The following is an 18,410-nucleotide window of genomic DNA, read 5'->3' as shown; positions in this document are numbered from 1 at the left end:
AATGGACTAAATGTATAGGGACAGGTGTTCAAACCAGACATTGATTATTTGGGGTGAGTTACAAAACATCAACAATCTCTACAAAGTCACAGGGAGGTTTTAAGCATTTTAGAAGTCTTATCAACAATTGAATACAAAACAGAACCATTGAACCAGTTGTCATGCCTTTCGGTTCTGAATAAAACAAAGGAATCAATAGTGCCCTAAAATAATATCTACAGGCCACTTAAAGGAACAATCACGAAGATGTACTGTCAGCATGCAATTGTGTTGATATAGACTATGAGTTCTGTTTTCTCCATTGCTTAGTCTTCTGTAAAAACCCTATTGGTTTTTGACAGGGTAATTTGAGAGGGTGGTAATGTAGACTTCTCATTTAATATTGCCTTAAACTGCTTACTATGAAACAAAGTTTGACATTCCACACAGATTGCTTGTCCAAAAACTTCAGAGGTGCTCACAGTTGCGTAAAAACCAACAACACATGTTTACCTCTATTGACGGTATATTATCCCAGAGACATAAGAGAAGGCTAGTAAAAATGTCCCAACAGTACAGGTGTCACCTGATTCAATATATACTGTATATACGGTTAGAGCACAGCTTTAGGGAGTTACCATGGACATGGATATTGTGGTGACACTGAGAAATGAAAGGCTCTCCATATTCTATTGTAATTGTAAATGGCAGGTCATTGTGTAATTGCTCATTTATTCTTAACCCTGTCCATCTCTCGGCTTGTATTTTGGCTTGTTCCAGTTATCATGACTTCATCACATTGCTACATGTGCAATGGACAGTGTCTGTTTTTTATTATTATTAAAGCATAGGTCGGAATTCAATCTTAGCACACATTGGTTTTTGCAGTGCGATTTCTCTCAGGTGGCTTATGCTGTATTGGAGTTGTCAATGGTGTTATGCCAAGAAGATTGACATTTAATGGATAATGGATTGCCACAAAGATCCTTAGACAATGTATTGTTTTTGTGTGCTTTGAAGTGCAATGCATGACGATTGATATACAAACAGATGGTGCAGCAGGCTAATTAAACACACATTCATCAAATCTACATATATTAGTGTTAAGTTCCATTAAACTGTATATTATTCTTGGTTTAGTAGCCGTTGGTCATTGAGGGAAAATGTGTGTGTTAGATCTTGCCCCGAGCTATTGTTATCATTAATCTCTGCAATGTATTTTTTTTTTTTCTGAAGAGTTGAGAGTACAGTGTCTTCAGAAAGTATTCATACCACTTTAATTTTTCCACATTTTGTTGTGTTACAGCCAGAGATTTTGTGTCACGGATCTACACACAATACCCCATAATGTCCAAGTGATTTTTTTTTGCAGATTTTTTTTTTAATTAATAAAAAATTAAAAGCTGAAATGTCTTCAGTCAATAAGTATTTAACCCATTTGTTATGGCAAGCCTAAACAAGTTAAGGAGTAAAAACTTGCTTCACAAATCACATAATAAATTGCATGGACTTATTCTGTGTTCAATAATAGTGGTTAACATGATTTTTGAATGACTACCCCATCTCTGTACCCCACACATACAATTATCTGTACATTTACTCAATTGAGTAGTGAATTTCAAGCACAGAGTCAACCACAAAGACCAGGGAGATTTTTCAATGCCTCACAAAGAAGGGCAGTGATTGGTAAATGTGTAAAAAAAAAGAAGAAAGGCAGATGCTGAATATTCCTTTGAGCATGGTGACGTTATAAATTAGGCTGTGTTTGGTTTATCAATACGCCCAGTCACTAAAAGATACAGGCGTCCTTCCTAACTCAGTTGCCTAAGAGGAAGGGATTTCACCATGGTGATTTTAAATGAGTTACAGAGTTTAATGATTGTGATAGGAGAAAACTGAGGATGGATCAACAACATTGTAGTTACTCCACAATACTAATCTAAATGACATAGTGAAAATAAGGAAGCATGTACAGAATAAAAAATATATTTGCATCCTGTTTGCGACAAGGCAATTAAGTAATATTGCAACATGTGTCCTGAATACAAGTTTTGGGCAAAACCAACACAACACATCACTGAGTACCATTCTTCATATTTTCAAGCATGGTGGTGGCTGCATCATGTTATGGGTATGCTTGTAATTGGCAAGGACTGGGGATATTTTAGGGGGGGTACAGCTATAAGCACAGGCAAAATCCTAGAGAGAAACCTAGTTCAGTCTGCTTTCCAACAGACACTGGGAGAATAATTCACCTTTCAGCAGGAGATTTAACCTAAATCACAAGACCAAATAAATCTACACTGGAGTTGGTTACCAAGATGACATTGAATGTTCCTGAGTGGCCTAGTTACAGTTATGACTTAAACCGGCTTGAAAATCTATGGCAAGACTTGAAAATGGCTGTCTAGCAATGATCAACAATCAACTTGACAGAGCTTGAAGAATATTTTAATGAATAATGGGCATATTGTACAATCCAGGTGAGCAAAGCTCTTAGAGACCCAAAATGACACACAGCTGTAATCGGCGCTAAAGGTGATTCTACAAAGTATTACTCAGGTGTGTGAATGTAAATTAGATATTTCGGTAAAATGTTTTAAAAATACATTTGCAAACATTTCTTGAAATACATTGTCATTATGGGGTAGTGTGTGGAGATGGGTAAGAAAAGTATATTTAATCAATTTTGAATTCAGGCTGTAACACAACAAAATGAGGAATAAGTCAATGGGTGTGACTACTTTCTGAAGGCACTGTACATGGCATGGTGAGTTATCAGAGGCTCCTGAATAGTAAACTGGCTATCAGTGAACTTGTACTCAAGGGTTTAGGCTCTCACATTGATCATTCACTTTGGGCCCTTTGGCTTGCTAATACACATTTCAGTGAGGATTGCCCAACCTACACAGGTAATATATTTGTGCTTCAAGTTTCAGAATGAAAAAATATGGATGGGAATAATGGTTATTTAATGGCCCAAATGAGAGAATTTTAGAATGTTGATAATGGGTTTGTCCTAATTAAGCTTTATTTCCTCCCTTCAAGCAATCTCTGCTGAAATCCAATTTTCTTTTAATTGCCTTTCATCCTGTACAGGCATCAAATATGGAGGCATCTTTTTTTCTCAAGGCTTTGTTTGTGCCCAGGCATTGCAAATACTTGAACTGCTCTTTTGCATTTCATCATTTCATTGCCACCCCAAAATAATTTGCAAATGTATTTCATGGTTTCATTATTTCAGCTTCCGTGGTAGCAGTGGCAGGGTTGCTTTTTACACATACTATGCAATGATAATCAGTCATCACAGCACTCCCCAAAAGACGTGTTTGAAATGACAGAGCTTCAGCAGCTGAAATGTTGCTGTCTTTTGCAGCTCTAATATGACTAAGCTATGTTTTGCCATGGTGAATACCATAGAGTACCATGATGTTTTTATACATTACATGCTAAAAGACTCATTATTAGTGCATGGGATTTATGGTTATAATTCAATCATAGCGCATTACACTTTTGATGCAAAACCACACGTATTTTAAATATTTGTTTAAATCCTAACCACTGTTGACACAGATATGGATTGTTTACTTTTGGCATGATTTGAAAGGCAATTTGTTATGATTGAATTCCGACCCAAGACTTTTAATTTGTACAATTTATAGGAAAATAAAGCAAACGAAGCATTGTATAAATAGTACAATTGCAAAATTGTTTATGGCCATGCTATAGTGGCTGTCCTTGAACCAATGGAACATTTCTCCTTTTTTGAGCAGGTTATTAAGCTCGCCTTTGAGGAGTTTGATCTTGAGAGAGGATATGACACGCTAACAGTGGGGGACGGAGGGAAAATTGGCGATGCCAGGAGAGTGCTCTATGTGTGAGTACTCTGCAGATGCTCTGAATTTATCATATACTATCTCGGACTATCCCTCCAGCATTCTCTGTAGGATTTTTTAAGTTGCACAGAACTACTACTGCATGCTCTAGTCTACACAGATGAAATAGGACAATACATTGTGCATTTATTCAGATAATACATTGAACATAATTGTCATATAATTAATACACATTTACCCCTTACTTGAAAATACTGGTCAAAGCTTTTGGAGCATAAAAACAATAAATTGCGCTTCTGATGTGAGTAAGAGACAATGAACCATTGAGTTCCATGTGATGTGTTTCAGGCTGACAGGGTCCAGTGTTCCTGACCTGATAGTCAGTATGAGCAACCAGATGTGGCTCCATCTCCAGTCTGATGACACCATCGGGTCCCAAGGGTTTAAGGCCCTATATGAAGGTATGCTTCCCATTCTCTTTGAGAACATATACAATGGTCTGCCAAAAAAACGGATTTGGTCTGGATTTAAACCCTGTACATTTCCCATTTCATGTTGAGGTCATGCTTATTTGAGTCTCATAGTTGGTGCCACTTTTCCGCATACATAAAATCTGATATGTAAGATATGTGTTGGTCTGCCCAGCATGTCCTTTTGACTAGGCAACTATATGTGCATTTATTTACACCCTGTAGAATGTTCACTGTATGCCTAGCCAAGTCATCAATTCTATAGATTCAGTGAAAGATTAAAGCAAATGGGTCAGCATATGTGCTCGACACAGACACTGATATGTTAGAGTTATCCAAATGAATTGCACTCGCTGGTTTTGGATAGGCTACCAAATAACATCAAAGCAAAGTTCTATGAAAATATATAAGCATCTGTTTCAATAAACACTAATGTGCAGAATTTGCTTCCACCAGCATAAACGGTAATTCATTTCCAGTATCAGATGGTCGGTCTAATTCCTTCCAACTGATGAATAGCAATGAACTTGCACTAATAAGTCATGTGTTGACTGGGCACAGTGTGCCACTCTGGCAAAGTCAAACCCACATTAAAGTAGTGTCATGCTGTGAGAGCAGAAGAGATTTGCGTTGCTGATACATACTGTGGGGACACGGTTTGCTTTGGAAGATGCTTTCTGTGCCGTCATCATTGCTTTGCACAAAAAGGGCTTCATAGGCAAGGATATTGCTGACGGTAAGATTGCACCTAAATCAACCATTTATAAGATCATCAAGAACTTCAAGGAGAGCGGTTCAATTGTTGTGAAGAAGGCTTCAGGGCGCCCAAGAAACTCCAGCAAGCGCCAGGACCGTCCCCAAAGTTGATTCAGCTGGCGGATTGGGGCACCACCAGTACAGAGCTTGCTCAGGAATGGCAGCAGGCAGGTGTGAGTGCATCTGCATGCAAAGTGAGGCAAATACTTTTGGAGGATGGCCTGGTGTCAAGAAGGGCAGCAAAGAAGCCACTTCTCTCCAGGAAAAACATCAGGGACAGACTGATATTCTGCAAAAGGTACAGGGATTGGACTGCTGAGGACTGGGGTAAAGTCATTTGCTCTGATGAATACCCATTACGATTGTTTGGGACATCCGGAAAAAAGCTTGTCCGGAGAAGAAAAGGTGAGCGCTACCATCAGTCCTGTGTCATGCCAACAGTAAAGCATCCTGAGACCATTCATGTGTGGGGTTGCTTCTCAGCCAAGGGAGTGGGCTCACTCACAATTTTGCCTAAGAACACAGCCATGAATAAAGAATGGTACCAACACATCCTCCGAGAGCAACTTCTCCCAACCATCCAGGTACAGTTTGGTAATGAACAATGCCTTTTCCAGCATGAATGGAGCACCTTGCCATAAGGCAAAAGTGATAACTAAGTAGCTCGGGGAACAAAACATCGATATTTAGGGTCCATGGCAGGAAACTCCCCAGACCTTAATAATCCCATTGAGAACTTGTGGTCAATCCTCAAGAGGCGGGTGGACAAACAAAAATCCACAAATTCTGACAAACTCCAAGCATTGATTATGCAAGAATGGACTGCCATCAGTCAGGATGTGGCCCAGAAGTTAATTGACGGCATGCCAGGGCGGATTGCAGAGGTCTTGAAAAGAAGGGTCCACACTGCAAATATTGACTCTTTGCATCAACTACATGTATTTGTCAATAAAAGCCTTTAACACTTATGAAATGCTTGTAATTATAATTCAGTATTCTACAGTAACATCTGACAAAAATATCTAAAGACACTGAAGCAGCAAACTTTGTGGAAATTAATATTTGTGTCATTCTCAAAACTTTTGACCACAACCCCTTCAAACACAAGTCTCAACCCTTACTTTATATGGCCCCACTGACAGTTTGCACAATTGACAGCTCAACAAAATGCATAACCCTGCACAATGAGACCACTCAATGTCACACTAGTGCCTACTGTCCAGGTACCATGTTTGACAGCAAAACCACTGAATATAAGTGGCGGGAGGTATTCTTAGGGGGCCCCGTACAGTAGGTGTCCATGTCTACTGTATATATAATCTGGGGCAGTATTCAGTCAGACTTGTTCACCTGTAGTATGCATCATATAATTACATCTGTGTGAGAAATGCTGGCAACAAGTGATACCTACATTTGAACTATTTGAAACATTCACAACCCATAAGTAATTGCTTGTGTAAATGATCGAGCAACATGTATGAGTCAGAGAGAGAGAATCATGGTATCCCGATAAGATACTAATAAAAAAGATATGTTCTAAAGACTGTCTATAGATACATATAAATCCCTAAATTGCCACATATGATGAACGTTAAGGATTAAGTATTCGAATAATTGCATAATACCATCAAACTCACTTTGCAAGTAGGTAAGCATTTTTTGGCAGAGGCTCCTAGTAAATACTGTAGTTTACCCGTAACTTGTACATGATTTCTTTCTTTAATTCCTTCCTGTAGCACATTCTATGTGCATATTTCTTATTTATTCTGTGACATGATTCAGATTTTCTGTCAAACAACAGGGTAAGGTAGGCTCATTGTGAAAACATGTATTTTGAGGGATGTCTCACAAAGCGGCTCTATAAGAGGGAGCAAAATTGTGTTTTTGCTGTCATGCATTTCCAGATACATTACAATGCGAGAACAGAGCCAAGTAAACCCGTTGCTATCGAAAATGGAAACAATGAGCTTCATTCACTGAGCTTCATTCGGTGGAACTGCAGTCTCTTTTGTTTATATATATATATATTTATTTTTATCATGCCGTATATATCCCAGAAAACAGTGACACAGAGAGAGCATAAAGATAAATTACAAACATTTCTCTGTTATTTGTGGACATTGATATGATGCTTTGAGTTGTTTATGACATCTTTGAAATATTTGCATTAACTCTGAAACAGACCACTGTGTACCTCAATGGCACATATTTTGATGTTATGCATGTAAATGGTAGACATGTCCTAGACAGCTGATTTGACTCCCAGCTCATCATAATTTAGGTTATTGGGCAATAAATTCAGCGATGGACAGCCACTTGAGGCATTTTTACATATTAGTGTTTAAGAGCATGGTAAATCCTTAGTAAGACTGTTTACATCTCAATCACGGTTGCAATCGGGCTGATATGCCCTTAACCTGAATGTGGAGCCTACGCATAGATCCCTCAACTAATTGTTCTTGGCAGCTCCAAAGGTATTTAACCGGCACTTAACATCTCACAAAGGTTGTTGAATGTGCTGCTGGAATTAAACTCATCCCCTGTAGATTATTGCTCAGCTGGGCCAGTGGAGCGATAGCTACTGAGCTGACATGCTGGTTGTTAACACAAAAAATGAACTCTTCCAGAACGTCATTCATTTGTCACTGTCATTTTACTCCTGCTAGAAAATGCTGCCTCCACCTGAACTTGTAGAGGAAATAGACAACAGTTGGCATGCCAGTATATTGCTCTCGCTGTCTTGTTCTCTATTGGATTATATTGATGGTTCTAAAATGATTATACTTGCGTGAGGAATGTTGTGTTAGAGGAAAGCTGTCATGTTATGTTTTCAGGATCTGAAGATTGCTCAGTGGATATCAGTTTTAGGACATTCAACCCGAAGAGCAACTAACCAGATGTCCTTAGGAATTGAAACCATTGAATGAACTTGAACATGGTAATGCTTGCATATTTTTACAGAAATCGACAATGGAGGGTGTGGGGATCCTGGCATCCCGGCCTACGGCAGAAGATCGGGGGAGAGGTTTTTACATGGCGACATGCTAACATTCGAGTGTCAGGCGGCCTTCGAGTTGGTCGGCGAGAGAACAATATCTTGCCAGCAAAACAACCAGTGGTCTGGAAACAAACCCAGCTGTTTGTGTAAGATGACATTTCAAAATGTATGACTTTAATTAACAACACTCTCATTTAGATTGATCCATCTGATACACCTACATACTCCCAACAGTCCGAAGGAATGTGGTTTGACTATACCCTCTGACACATGTAAAGCTGTCATCATTGCTTGGTCAACACTCCCTGTTGTCCATTCTGGTGCTATACCATTCAAAGATCATTACTCCTGTCATTTAGACATTGCTAACGGAGCTTAGTATTTACCGTTTCTAAACAGAGGTCTTAAGAGTTATTTTTTATTTAAAGTAAGATCTGCTGTTGCAGGTAAGCCTGTATTGTTAGTTAGTAGATTTCAATATTTTCCATTCACCTTCCCTCTGGCACGAAGGCTGACACCAGGGTTAAGCAGATATACAGCCAAGGGCAGGCAGCTCTTGGTTGATAGCCTCTCTACTGTCATGACACTGGGTTATATTATTCCACCTGGTGCAGTGAATAGAATGAAGAATTCAAAGGAAAGCATGTATCCCACCCATTTCAAACAAAATGTATTCAGTGATGTCTTATAAAAGAGCTAATTTATCTCACTGTGTGCTGCATCAATGCATGATGGCAGATCTGTGTGTGTGCCCCTATCTATTTTTGCAGTTTCCTGCTTCTTCAATTTCACCACCCCATCAGGAATAATCCTCTCCCCCAACTACCCTGAGGAGTATGGGAACAACATGAACTGTGTGTGGCTCATTATCGCAGAGCCAGGGAGCAGGATTCATCTAATTTTCAGCGACTTTGAGGTAGAGCCCCAGTTTGACTACCTAATTGTGAAAGACGATGGGATGTCGGAGCCCACCACGTTTGGCACATTCTCCGGGAAGGACGTACCCTCTCAGATAGCCAGCAATGGACACATCATGCGCCTGGAGTTCCAGACTGACCACTCCAACACTGGGAAAGGATTTAACATCACTTATACAAGTAAATGGCCCTTCCTTCTAATGATATTTGCGTTTAAGCTATATTTTGATGACCCATGGCCTTCACTATGTCTTCTGTTATGGAATTCAGAACTGCATGTAGCACAAATACTGAGTCAAGGGGTCTCTATAGTATCTATTCATATGTGTTCAATCAAATGCTAAGTCAGATATACTCTTACAAATCAGAATTATTTACAAAGCAAATAAAACATTTAAATTCTTTCTTCAATTAAAGGATCCCCGTCTGAGAATGGAGACTCATTAGCTGGAAGTGGGTGGGACCGTTCTATTTAAGAATTTGTATGGCCATACTATACATTTCCCTGTGTAGACAAATCTATCTTTTCCCTGTAATTATTATTAATTATATTATATGTGATTAACTGGTCAAGATATTGGTCAAGAAGTAATGCATCCCCTTTCCTACTTACTTACCCATGAATTCAATGAAATGATTTCACACCGATGACATTATGGCAAATTTAATTCAAATTTCTCCCTTTTCTCTCAATACTACACCGTTTAAAGGGGCCTTTGGGGATGTTTGTAATTTAAATAATTTACAATCCTAACATTTTAATGCATATTTTAATGCAAATGTGTGTACCAGTTGGCCTCCAACATTTTGTATCTGTAAACACGAGATAAGAAAAACAATAATACTGCAAGGCAATTCCGAACCTTGAAGGTAAGCATGATCTATTTTCCCTTTTTTGCTGATAATTTAGAGACATTATCATGAAACAGGAAACAGCAATGGTCGAGGTGTGTTCATGTCCTCTGCCTCGAAATAGACACACTCTGTAGCAGAAAAATATTGAACTGATCCAGCTGTACCCAGTGTTAATGGAATTATGCTTGTGCCACACTGAGCTGAAAATAGGTCTGAGTATTGCTGTCCCCAGTTCCTGTTTGCTATCTCTAGGACACATTCTCTTCTTGAACTCTCGGCCGGGGAGACTATGCAGAGATGTCTTTCCTCCGCAGCTCCTGGATTTATTTGGTGGGAGAGTAACAGAGGCAGTCTGCAGTGGTCGGAAAGGTTATTAATGGAATGGAGGAGGATGTTGTTACCGTTCTTATCTCGCTTATGCATCTGCATCCAGGGGCATCATGCACCCCAAAAATCTGAGGGGTCACACAGTATGTGAGGATGACTGGGGGGTGGTCCGGAGGGGGAATCATTATGCTTAATTATATGTACAAATAAGAATAAGAATAATAAAAAAATTCTGCAAATCTAAGAATACCTCTTGAGCTGTCTGTATCCTGCTGACTGGTGGTTCTTTTTTAAAAGAAACTAAATATGCTTGTCTGCATCTCTGCTAAAATCTGGGTAAAATATAGAAAAGAATGTGAGTCTTATTCAGTACATTAAGTTATTGCTTTCTTATTTAAAATCTACCAACCTTGCCAGCAGGCAGGCAAGCCAGCTAAGATAGTTAGACAAGCTAGCTACTCTAACTTGATTGATAACCTGAAATGGCTTCTTGGTAGCTAGTTATGATATTGGGAGATTGGGAACCTATCTGGGCTAGCTAAAGCCAACTTTAGGCTAGTAGTATTACCAACAAAAAAACTAGCATAATTTACAAACAATCTGATGGGGCACATGCCCCTGTGCCTCCTGTGGGTATGACACCTCTGCCTCCACCCCCTGGACTCTCCTGTCATGATTGGAGAGTGACTAAGACAGGGAGTTGTTTTTGGCGGGAGGTGTCAGCCATGTGATGGGGATGGCGGGAGAGCCTGTGGTGTGGTAACTCAATAGCTCTATAGAACTGGTGTCACCGTGTTAGGAGGAGAGGGACATGTCTTCCAATCTGGCATGGGAAGTGACTATCAGAGAGCAGGCGTGTATTGACAATGAGGCAGGGAAATGGGAGATATGGCCATGATTGCCTTCATGGCATCAGTCTTTGCCACTGTGCTGTGATCATGTTGTTGCCTGATTAGCATCTATTCTCAATTACTAAATAATTAACAAGGTTCTCATCATGTTCTCTGGGATAAGACACACAAGTTAAATGTGGCACCGAATCCAGTTTGATGTCTTCTTATTGATTGAAAAACAATAGTACAGAAAACACTGAAATCATTGAAAAACACTGAAACCAGTTTTATTTTCCTCTCTAGCGTTTGGTCAGAATGAATGCCATGACCCTGGCATCCCTGTCAATGGCCAGCGGAATGGGGAGCACTTCTTGTTGGGGAGCTCCGTGCTCTTCACATGTGATGAAGGCTTCATTAAAACCCATGGGTCTGAGTCCATAACCTGCATCATTCAGGATGGAAATGTAGTGTGGAATGCAGCAGTTCCTCGGTGTGAAGGTACTGTGTAATGTTGCACGATAATCCATATAATCCTATAAGTATCCAGTGGAATCTGCCAATGTCATCCTGACTCCCTTGGGTTGGAGTGGGTGGGCACTGGGCAAATCATTGTTGTCATTTGGTGAAAAATTGTAGAGCCACTAAAAGTATGCTACAATTCTACAAGTAGTAAAGTATACCCAGTAATTAATAATCTCAAGCACCATACTGGAGTCTACAGTCATGGCCAAAAGTTTCGAGAATGACACAAATATACATTTTCACAAGTCTGCTGCCTCAGTTTGTATGATGGCAATTTGCATATACTCCAGAATGTTATGAAGAGTGATCAGATGAATTGCAATTAATTGCAAAGTCCCTCTTTGCCATGAAAATGAACTGAATCCCCCAAAAACATTTCACTGCATTTCAGCCCTGCCACCAGCTGACATCATGTCAGGGATTCTCTTGTTAACTCAGGTGTGAGTGTTGACGAGGACAAGCCTGGAGATCACTCTGTTATGCTGATTGAGTTCGAAAAACAGACTGGAAGCTTCAAAAGGAGGGTGGTGCTTGGAATCATTTTTCTTCCTCTGTCAACCATGGTTACCTGCAAGGAAACATGTGCCGTCATCATTGCTTTGCACAAAAAGGGCTTCACAGGCAAGGATATTGCTGCCAGTAAGATTGCACCTAAATCAACTATTTATCGGATCATCAAGAACTTCAAGGAGAGAGGTTCAATTGTTGTGAAGAAGCCTTCAGGGCGCCCAAGAAACTCCAGCAAGTGCCAGGACCGTCTCCTAATATTGATTCAGCTGCGGGATCGGTGCACCACCAGTACAGAGCTTGCTCAGGAATGGTAGCAGGCAGGTGTGAGTGCATCTGCATGCACAGTGAGGCGAAGACTTTTGGAGGATGGCCTGGTGTCAAGAAGGGCAGCAAAGAAGCCACTTCTCTCCAGGAAAACCATCAGGGACAGACTGATATTCTGCTAAAGAAGTTAATTGACAGCATGCCAGGGCGGATTGCAGAGGTCTTGAAAAAGAAGGGTCAACACTGCAAATATTGACTCTTTGAATCAACTTCATGTAATTGTCAATAAAAGCCTTTGACACTTATGAAATGCTTGTAATTATCCTTCAGTATTCCATAGTAACATCTGACAAAAATATCTAAAGACACTGAAGCAGCAAACTTTGTGGAAATTAATATTTGTCATTCTCAAAACTTTTGACCATGACTGTATACTGTTACATTTTGTATACTGTTGCATATAGACTTGAAAGCTCTCTATGTCAGAACCTTGCCACTAAGATTATACTTTCCCCTCTAGCACCTTGTGGGGGACATTTAACAGCTCCAACCGGAGTACTGCTGTCCCCTGGCTGGCCGGGATACTACAAAGATTCTTTGAACTGTGAATGGGTTATTGAAGCCAGCAAAGATCACGCCATCAAGATATCCTTTGACAGGTTTTCCTACTTTGTTTAGAATTGATCTTGTCCTTGATGCAGCTATTTCAATTTCACACAATAATTCAGTTTGAGATAATCTGCCATGATTTTCTTACATAAAATTGCCTGGATGGAATAGTAGCTTCTAATTAACTTCAATTTCCCCTCCTTTTTTGTCTGTTTTCATGTAGATTCCAGACCGAGGTTAATTATGACACACTGGAGATTCGGGATGGCCCCTCCAACTCCTCTCCTTTAATCGGAGAGTATCATGGCACTCAGGCGCCCCATTTTCTCATTAGCACCAGTAATTACATGTACCTGCTATTCACCACGGACAACAGTCGCTCCAGCGTGGGCTTCCAGATCCGCTACGACAGTGAGTTCTACGGTTTTCAATTTGAAATGTGTCCACAGGGCTACCTTTGAAAAGCTGGGGACGTTGTGTTTGCAATCCACAAAATGTTTAATGGCTACAACTGGTGGTGCAATATCGCTTTCATGTGTGTGCTGCTGATGTCGATATTGACTCAGCTCGTGTGGTGGGTGTTGTGATCACAAGAAGTGTAAATCTAATTTCACAGCTTTTACACCATTTCAATATTACTGAAGTGGTGTAGGAGCTGTGAAATTAGATTTACACTTATATTTGATAGCTTGTCATCATTAGTGTTGTTGCCTGAACAGGACTGTGATTTAAATGCCAAATAATTGGTTATTACGAAGGCCAACCTCATGAGATTTAGCTCATGAGATATAACGTTATTACATCATCAATGATAGCACTAGGCTGTCATCTGCAATAAGATGATTTAGTAATCTATCAACAATTCAATAGTGTTGTAAAATAGCTAGCCAAATTCTTCCTTCAAATACTATGATACAGTGCACTCGAAAAGTATTCAGACCCCTTGACTCTTTCCACATTTTGTTACATTACAACCTTATTCTAGAATGGATTAAACTGTTTTCCTCCCTCATCAATCTACACACAATCCGTCAAAATGACAAAGCAAAAACAGGTTTTTAGATTTTTTTGCAAATGTATAAACAATGTACATCTGAAATAATAAATGTACTTGGGTATGATGCTGCAAGCTTTGTATTTGGGCAGTTTCTCACATTCATTTCTGCAGATCCTTGAGAGGAGCTTGAGAGGATTTGCAGAAAAGAATGGGAGAAAAAACCTGTTTTCGCTTTGTCATTATGGGGTATTGTGTGTAGATTGATTAGGACTTTTTTTTTAATTAAATCCAATTTAGAATAAGGCTGTAATGTAAAAAAAAAGTCAAGGGGTTTGAATACTTTCTGAATTTATTAAAGCTTCTATACTATATACTCACAAAAAATGTATGTCATAAATGTTCTCTATATTAACCTAACCACAATTACTGTAGCACAATACTGGCTGTCATTTTAAGTAAGCAGGGATGAGACATGACTACCAAATCCAGACAGATGGCTGAAAATTGTTAATGACATCTATTGTGCTTTATAAACATTTCATGTATGCTAGTTGGAAAACCTCATTAATAAAATACACATTTGATTATTATTACAATATTTTCTATGAGGACAACCCTCCATCAATGGATGAAATGAAAAGAGAGGGAAAAGGAGAGAGAACTCCTTGTGGCTCCCTCTCATGATTTATATAGTAAAGAGTGAATATGACACCATTCTCTATTAAATTTAGGGCCTGAAATTGGAATGAAATAGTTATTTCTATCCCTAAAGGTGTTATGATGGAAACAGATTCCTGCTTAGATCCTGGGATCCCGGTCAATGGAAAGCGGCATGGGAACAATTTCGCCATTGGCTCCAGGGTGACATTCAGCTGTGATCAAGGCTACACGCTGAGCGATGAGGAACCCATCGTGTGCGAGAGGAACCATCAGTGGAATCACGCACTGCCCAGCTGTGATGGTAGTGTACCCCATCTAGCCTTGTCCAACCCTTCCTTCCTCTCCTTTTTCCTGTTCGTGTCAGGTACACTTACAGTACATGCACCCAGCTATCACCACTTCTCCTCACACTCCCCATCACATTCACAGAGAGAGATGTGGGAGACACAACTCCCTGCTAACGAATCTCTCTCTTATCTGGGGGAAAGGGTAAGCCTCTTTGATTCCCCTCGGGGGCTGAGTTCATTAATTCTTGATGAGAGGAGAGGTGACTGCAATATACACACTAAGATAACTTTGGGTGTCAGACAACAGAGAGTCAGAGAGGCAGTAGACAAGGTGGAGGTTCTGCAGAAAGACATTATTCCAACTGTTTATCTCATTTGTTTCTCGCTACTCGGGATGAAAATAAACCTGTACAGCATATTTTTCCAGTAAGTCAAGCGTTTGACCGTACGCCCAATATCATCCTCCAGACAACTAGCTTATCAGTTGTATTTTCTATTCTAGCCAAGTCTGATACAGAATGTGTTCTCTTCTGAACTTGACCTTCATGATCGACAGTGGTGGCATTTCCACATCCCATTCAGATATATGAAATGTTTTCTTCCGTTGTATCTGCCTATTTGTCCCTCTTACTTACTCTATCATTTCACAAGGCTGTAGGCATATGCAATAGACAGGTCCTGTTCTAGACAAAGCTGCTATCTGGTTTTTAAATTGGATTTATCACCCATTCATTTCAGGAAGAGATAGAATGTTTTATATTAGAAGAAGGATTATGGCACAATACGTTTTGGAAATGGTGAAAAATAGTGAACAATCACAAAGCATAACATTGATCATCCATCATTGTTTTTTTCTTGTAGTATAATTCTTAGAACCCTCATTCTTAGAAGTGCAGCAGAAATGAGTGGAACGAACTGCAAAAATCTCTGAAGCTGGAGACTCATATCTCCCTCACTAGCTTTAAGCACCCGCTGTCAGAGCAGCTCACAGATCACTGCACCTGTACATAGCCCATCTGTAAACAGCTCATCTATCTACCTACCTCATCCCCATACAGTATTTATTTATTTATCTTGCTCCTTTGCACCCCAGTATCTCTACTTGCACATTCATCTTCTGCACAGCTACCATTCCAGTGTTTAAATTGCTATATTGTAATTACTTCGCCACCATGGCCTATTTATTGCCTTAACTCCCTTATCTTACCTCATTTGCACTCACCGTACAGACTTTTATTTTTATTTTGTTCTGCTGTATTATTGACTATGTTTTGTTTATTCCATGTGTAACTCTGTGTTGTTGTATGTGTCAAATTGCTATGCTTTATCTTGGTCAGGTTGCAGTTGCAAATGAGAACTTGTTCTCAACTAGCCTACCTGGTTAAATAAAGGTGAAAATAAAAAATGAAAAGGCACTCTTCACATCCCATGGAAATGTTCCACTAGTCCTGCATCCTAAGCACCTGTCTCCTCCCGCCCACTGCTGTGTTTATGGTGCAAGCAGGACTTAAGCTCTTAAGAGCGGGGCCATCTTTAGGATCCATTTCATTGTGGCAAAGACGATACTGTAGATATGGATTGTTTACACCCACAATTTGTCTTATCCATGTCTTATCATAAACATACAGTGCTGCCTTTGTGGCCCGCTTTGTGATACCAGAAGTAATTTGTAATGATTTCCAAGGATCCCTCAATTTGGGGGAAGGTACACCTTGTTTTTCACAACAAAAATATCTCCCCCTCTTCTTTCAAACGGGATGACTCAGACCTCAGTAAATGTGTAGACACATGCTGGGATACCATGCAATTATGATAGTTTTATTTGTCTCACACTCAAAAGAACTATCCTCGCTGATTAACTTTCAGTGGTAGCCTTGGGCGTGTATGATAACACGCGTGACATGAGCCCCATTTAATCACTAGCATCTCTATAGCCTACGGAATCGGGTATAATTGCAAGTGCCAACTCCATACATTTGTTCATGGGAACCTGTGCTATCTTGGGAACGCCGGCTTCCTTTTTCAGCTATTTTCAAACCATTTAACAGATCCTCACACCAATTATAAACACTGAGTGACTTCATCCTCATAGGCTAGAGGTTCTGGACCTCTGTTTGTCTATTCACATATACATTCATGTTATAGATTCCATGCTTCAAAAACATGGTAAGTACAATTAAAGTGTAACATTTACATAGGAACCAAAGTAGATTAGCATATTCCTTTAACTTGTTCTTCCTTTTTTATTTATCTCGTAATTAAGTCAGTGATAAGTTGTTGTTTGGACGACTCTGCCTGACTTTCTCCACTGACAGAGTCTATCCTGTCAGAATTCTGCCTCGGTTATTAAGTTAGCTTTTGATCTTCCCAGACAGACTCACTATCAGCGTACAGTATCCCATGTCTTCATCTTACATTTACATTTACTTTAGTTGGGTAAACTCTGACGCTTTTAATCTAGAAACATGTGTCTACGTCTGTGTTTCACACTGTCATTAGGTTTGTCTCTACAAATAACATGGAGGAGTGACTAAAAGTTTGCTTAGAACATTTACAAAGTGCAAAAGAGATTATCTTACACCCAGGGATATTGTTTGCAGGCTCTGACCTAAATTCTGGTTTCAAACCCACCTGGAATCTGTTTTTAATTTAGCAATTTCTTTGAGCAATTTTCTGCGCTATTGGCATACTAATCAAAAATGTAATGATACGAGCTCATAATCGTTTGCATCTTTATTTATTTAAATGCTGTTATAATTTATTTTTCTAAAACCCCTGATTGTTATGCAAGAAATGGCATTAATTAATCATTGATAATGTTCAGTTCTCAATGTATGGGAGTCTAAAAAACAATGCCTCATACACTCATTTACAACGTGTTCCATTTTGTTTCCCTTAGCGTTGTGTGGTGGTTATATCTTTGGTAAAAAAGGAACCATTCTCTCCCCTGGATTTCCTGATTTCTACCCAAACTCATTGAACTGCACATGGACGATAGAGGTGTCTCATGGCAAAGGTAAGACTCATGAATAGCTCTCTACAGTAAGAACCAACCAATAATTTGTTGCAGCATTAAGTAAGTAAAAGCGGCTGTGACTAGGCCTACATCACCCCATTTGAATGATGTATCTCTATATTCTCATCAACATTAAGCCCCAGCCCTCCCTTAGGGCTGGTGTGACGTAGAGACAGGGATTTTGATGTGTGACTTAGGGAGGCCTAATCTTATCTGAATCTCTCCAGGAGTGCAGCTGCTCTTCCACACGTTCCACCTGGAGGACTCCCATGATTACCTCCTCATCACAGAGGACGGCAGCTTCACGGAACCCGTGGCCAGGCTCACTGGTTCCGTCCTGCCCCCCTCCATCAAGGCCGGCCTGTTTGGAAACTTTAGCGCCCAGCTCCGCTTCGTCTCAGATTTCTCCATGTCCTATGAAGGTTTCAACATGTCCTTCTCAGGTGGGTTGTCATACATTGTGTATAATGTATAATTTTAAGAGTCCGTTTCATGTGGATTCAAATATCTGATGTGACTGCAGTGATTAGAACATTGTTTTTGATTATAAATGCAATTGCAAATGGCATTGTGT

General features: G+C 39.8%; 1 protein-coding gene across 1 annotated transcript in view; it reads left to right on the top strand.

Moving 5' to 3' along the window:
* LOC115113847 (CUB and sushi domain-containing protein 1-like) overlaps positions 1–18,410 on the top strand; it is a 494,033-nt gene that overhangs the window by 323,109 nt on the left and 152,514 nt on the right. Inside the window, exons 11-20 of the mRNA XM_029641828.2 lie at positions 3,753–3,856; positions 4,164–4,276; positions 8,003–8,185; positions 8,810–9,136; positions 11,275–11,469; positions 12,788–12,926; positions 13,100–13,287; positions 14,646–14,834; positions 17,720–17,836; positions 18,064–18,279. Coding sequence (XP_029497688.2) covers positions 3,753–3,856; positions 4,164–4,276; positions 8,003–8,185; positions 8,810–9,136; positions 11,275–11,469; positions 12,788–12,926; positions 13,100–13,287; positions 14,646–14,834; positions 17,720–17,836; positions 18,064–18,279 — 1,771 coding nt within the window. The remainder of the gene's footprint in view (positions 1–3,752; positions 3,857–4,163; positions 4,277–8,002; positions 8,186–8,809; positions 9,137–11,274; positions 11,470–12,787; positions 12,927–13,099; positions 13,288–14,645; positions 14,835–17,719; positions 17,837–18,063; positions 18,280–18,410) is intronic.

Source organism: Oncorhynchus nerka, linkage group LG28, assembly GCF_034236695.1.
Source record: "Oncorhynchus nerka isolate Pitt River linkage group LG28, Oner_Uvic_2.0, whole genome shotgun sequence".
Taxonomy (NCBI): domain Eukaryota; kingdom Metazoa; phylum Chordata; class Actinopteri; order Salmoniformes; family Salmonidae; genus Oncorhynchus; species Oncorhynchus nerka.
The sequence above is the reverse complement of the archived record's forward strand: the minus strand, read 5'-3'. Positions and strand labels throughout refer to the sequence as shown.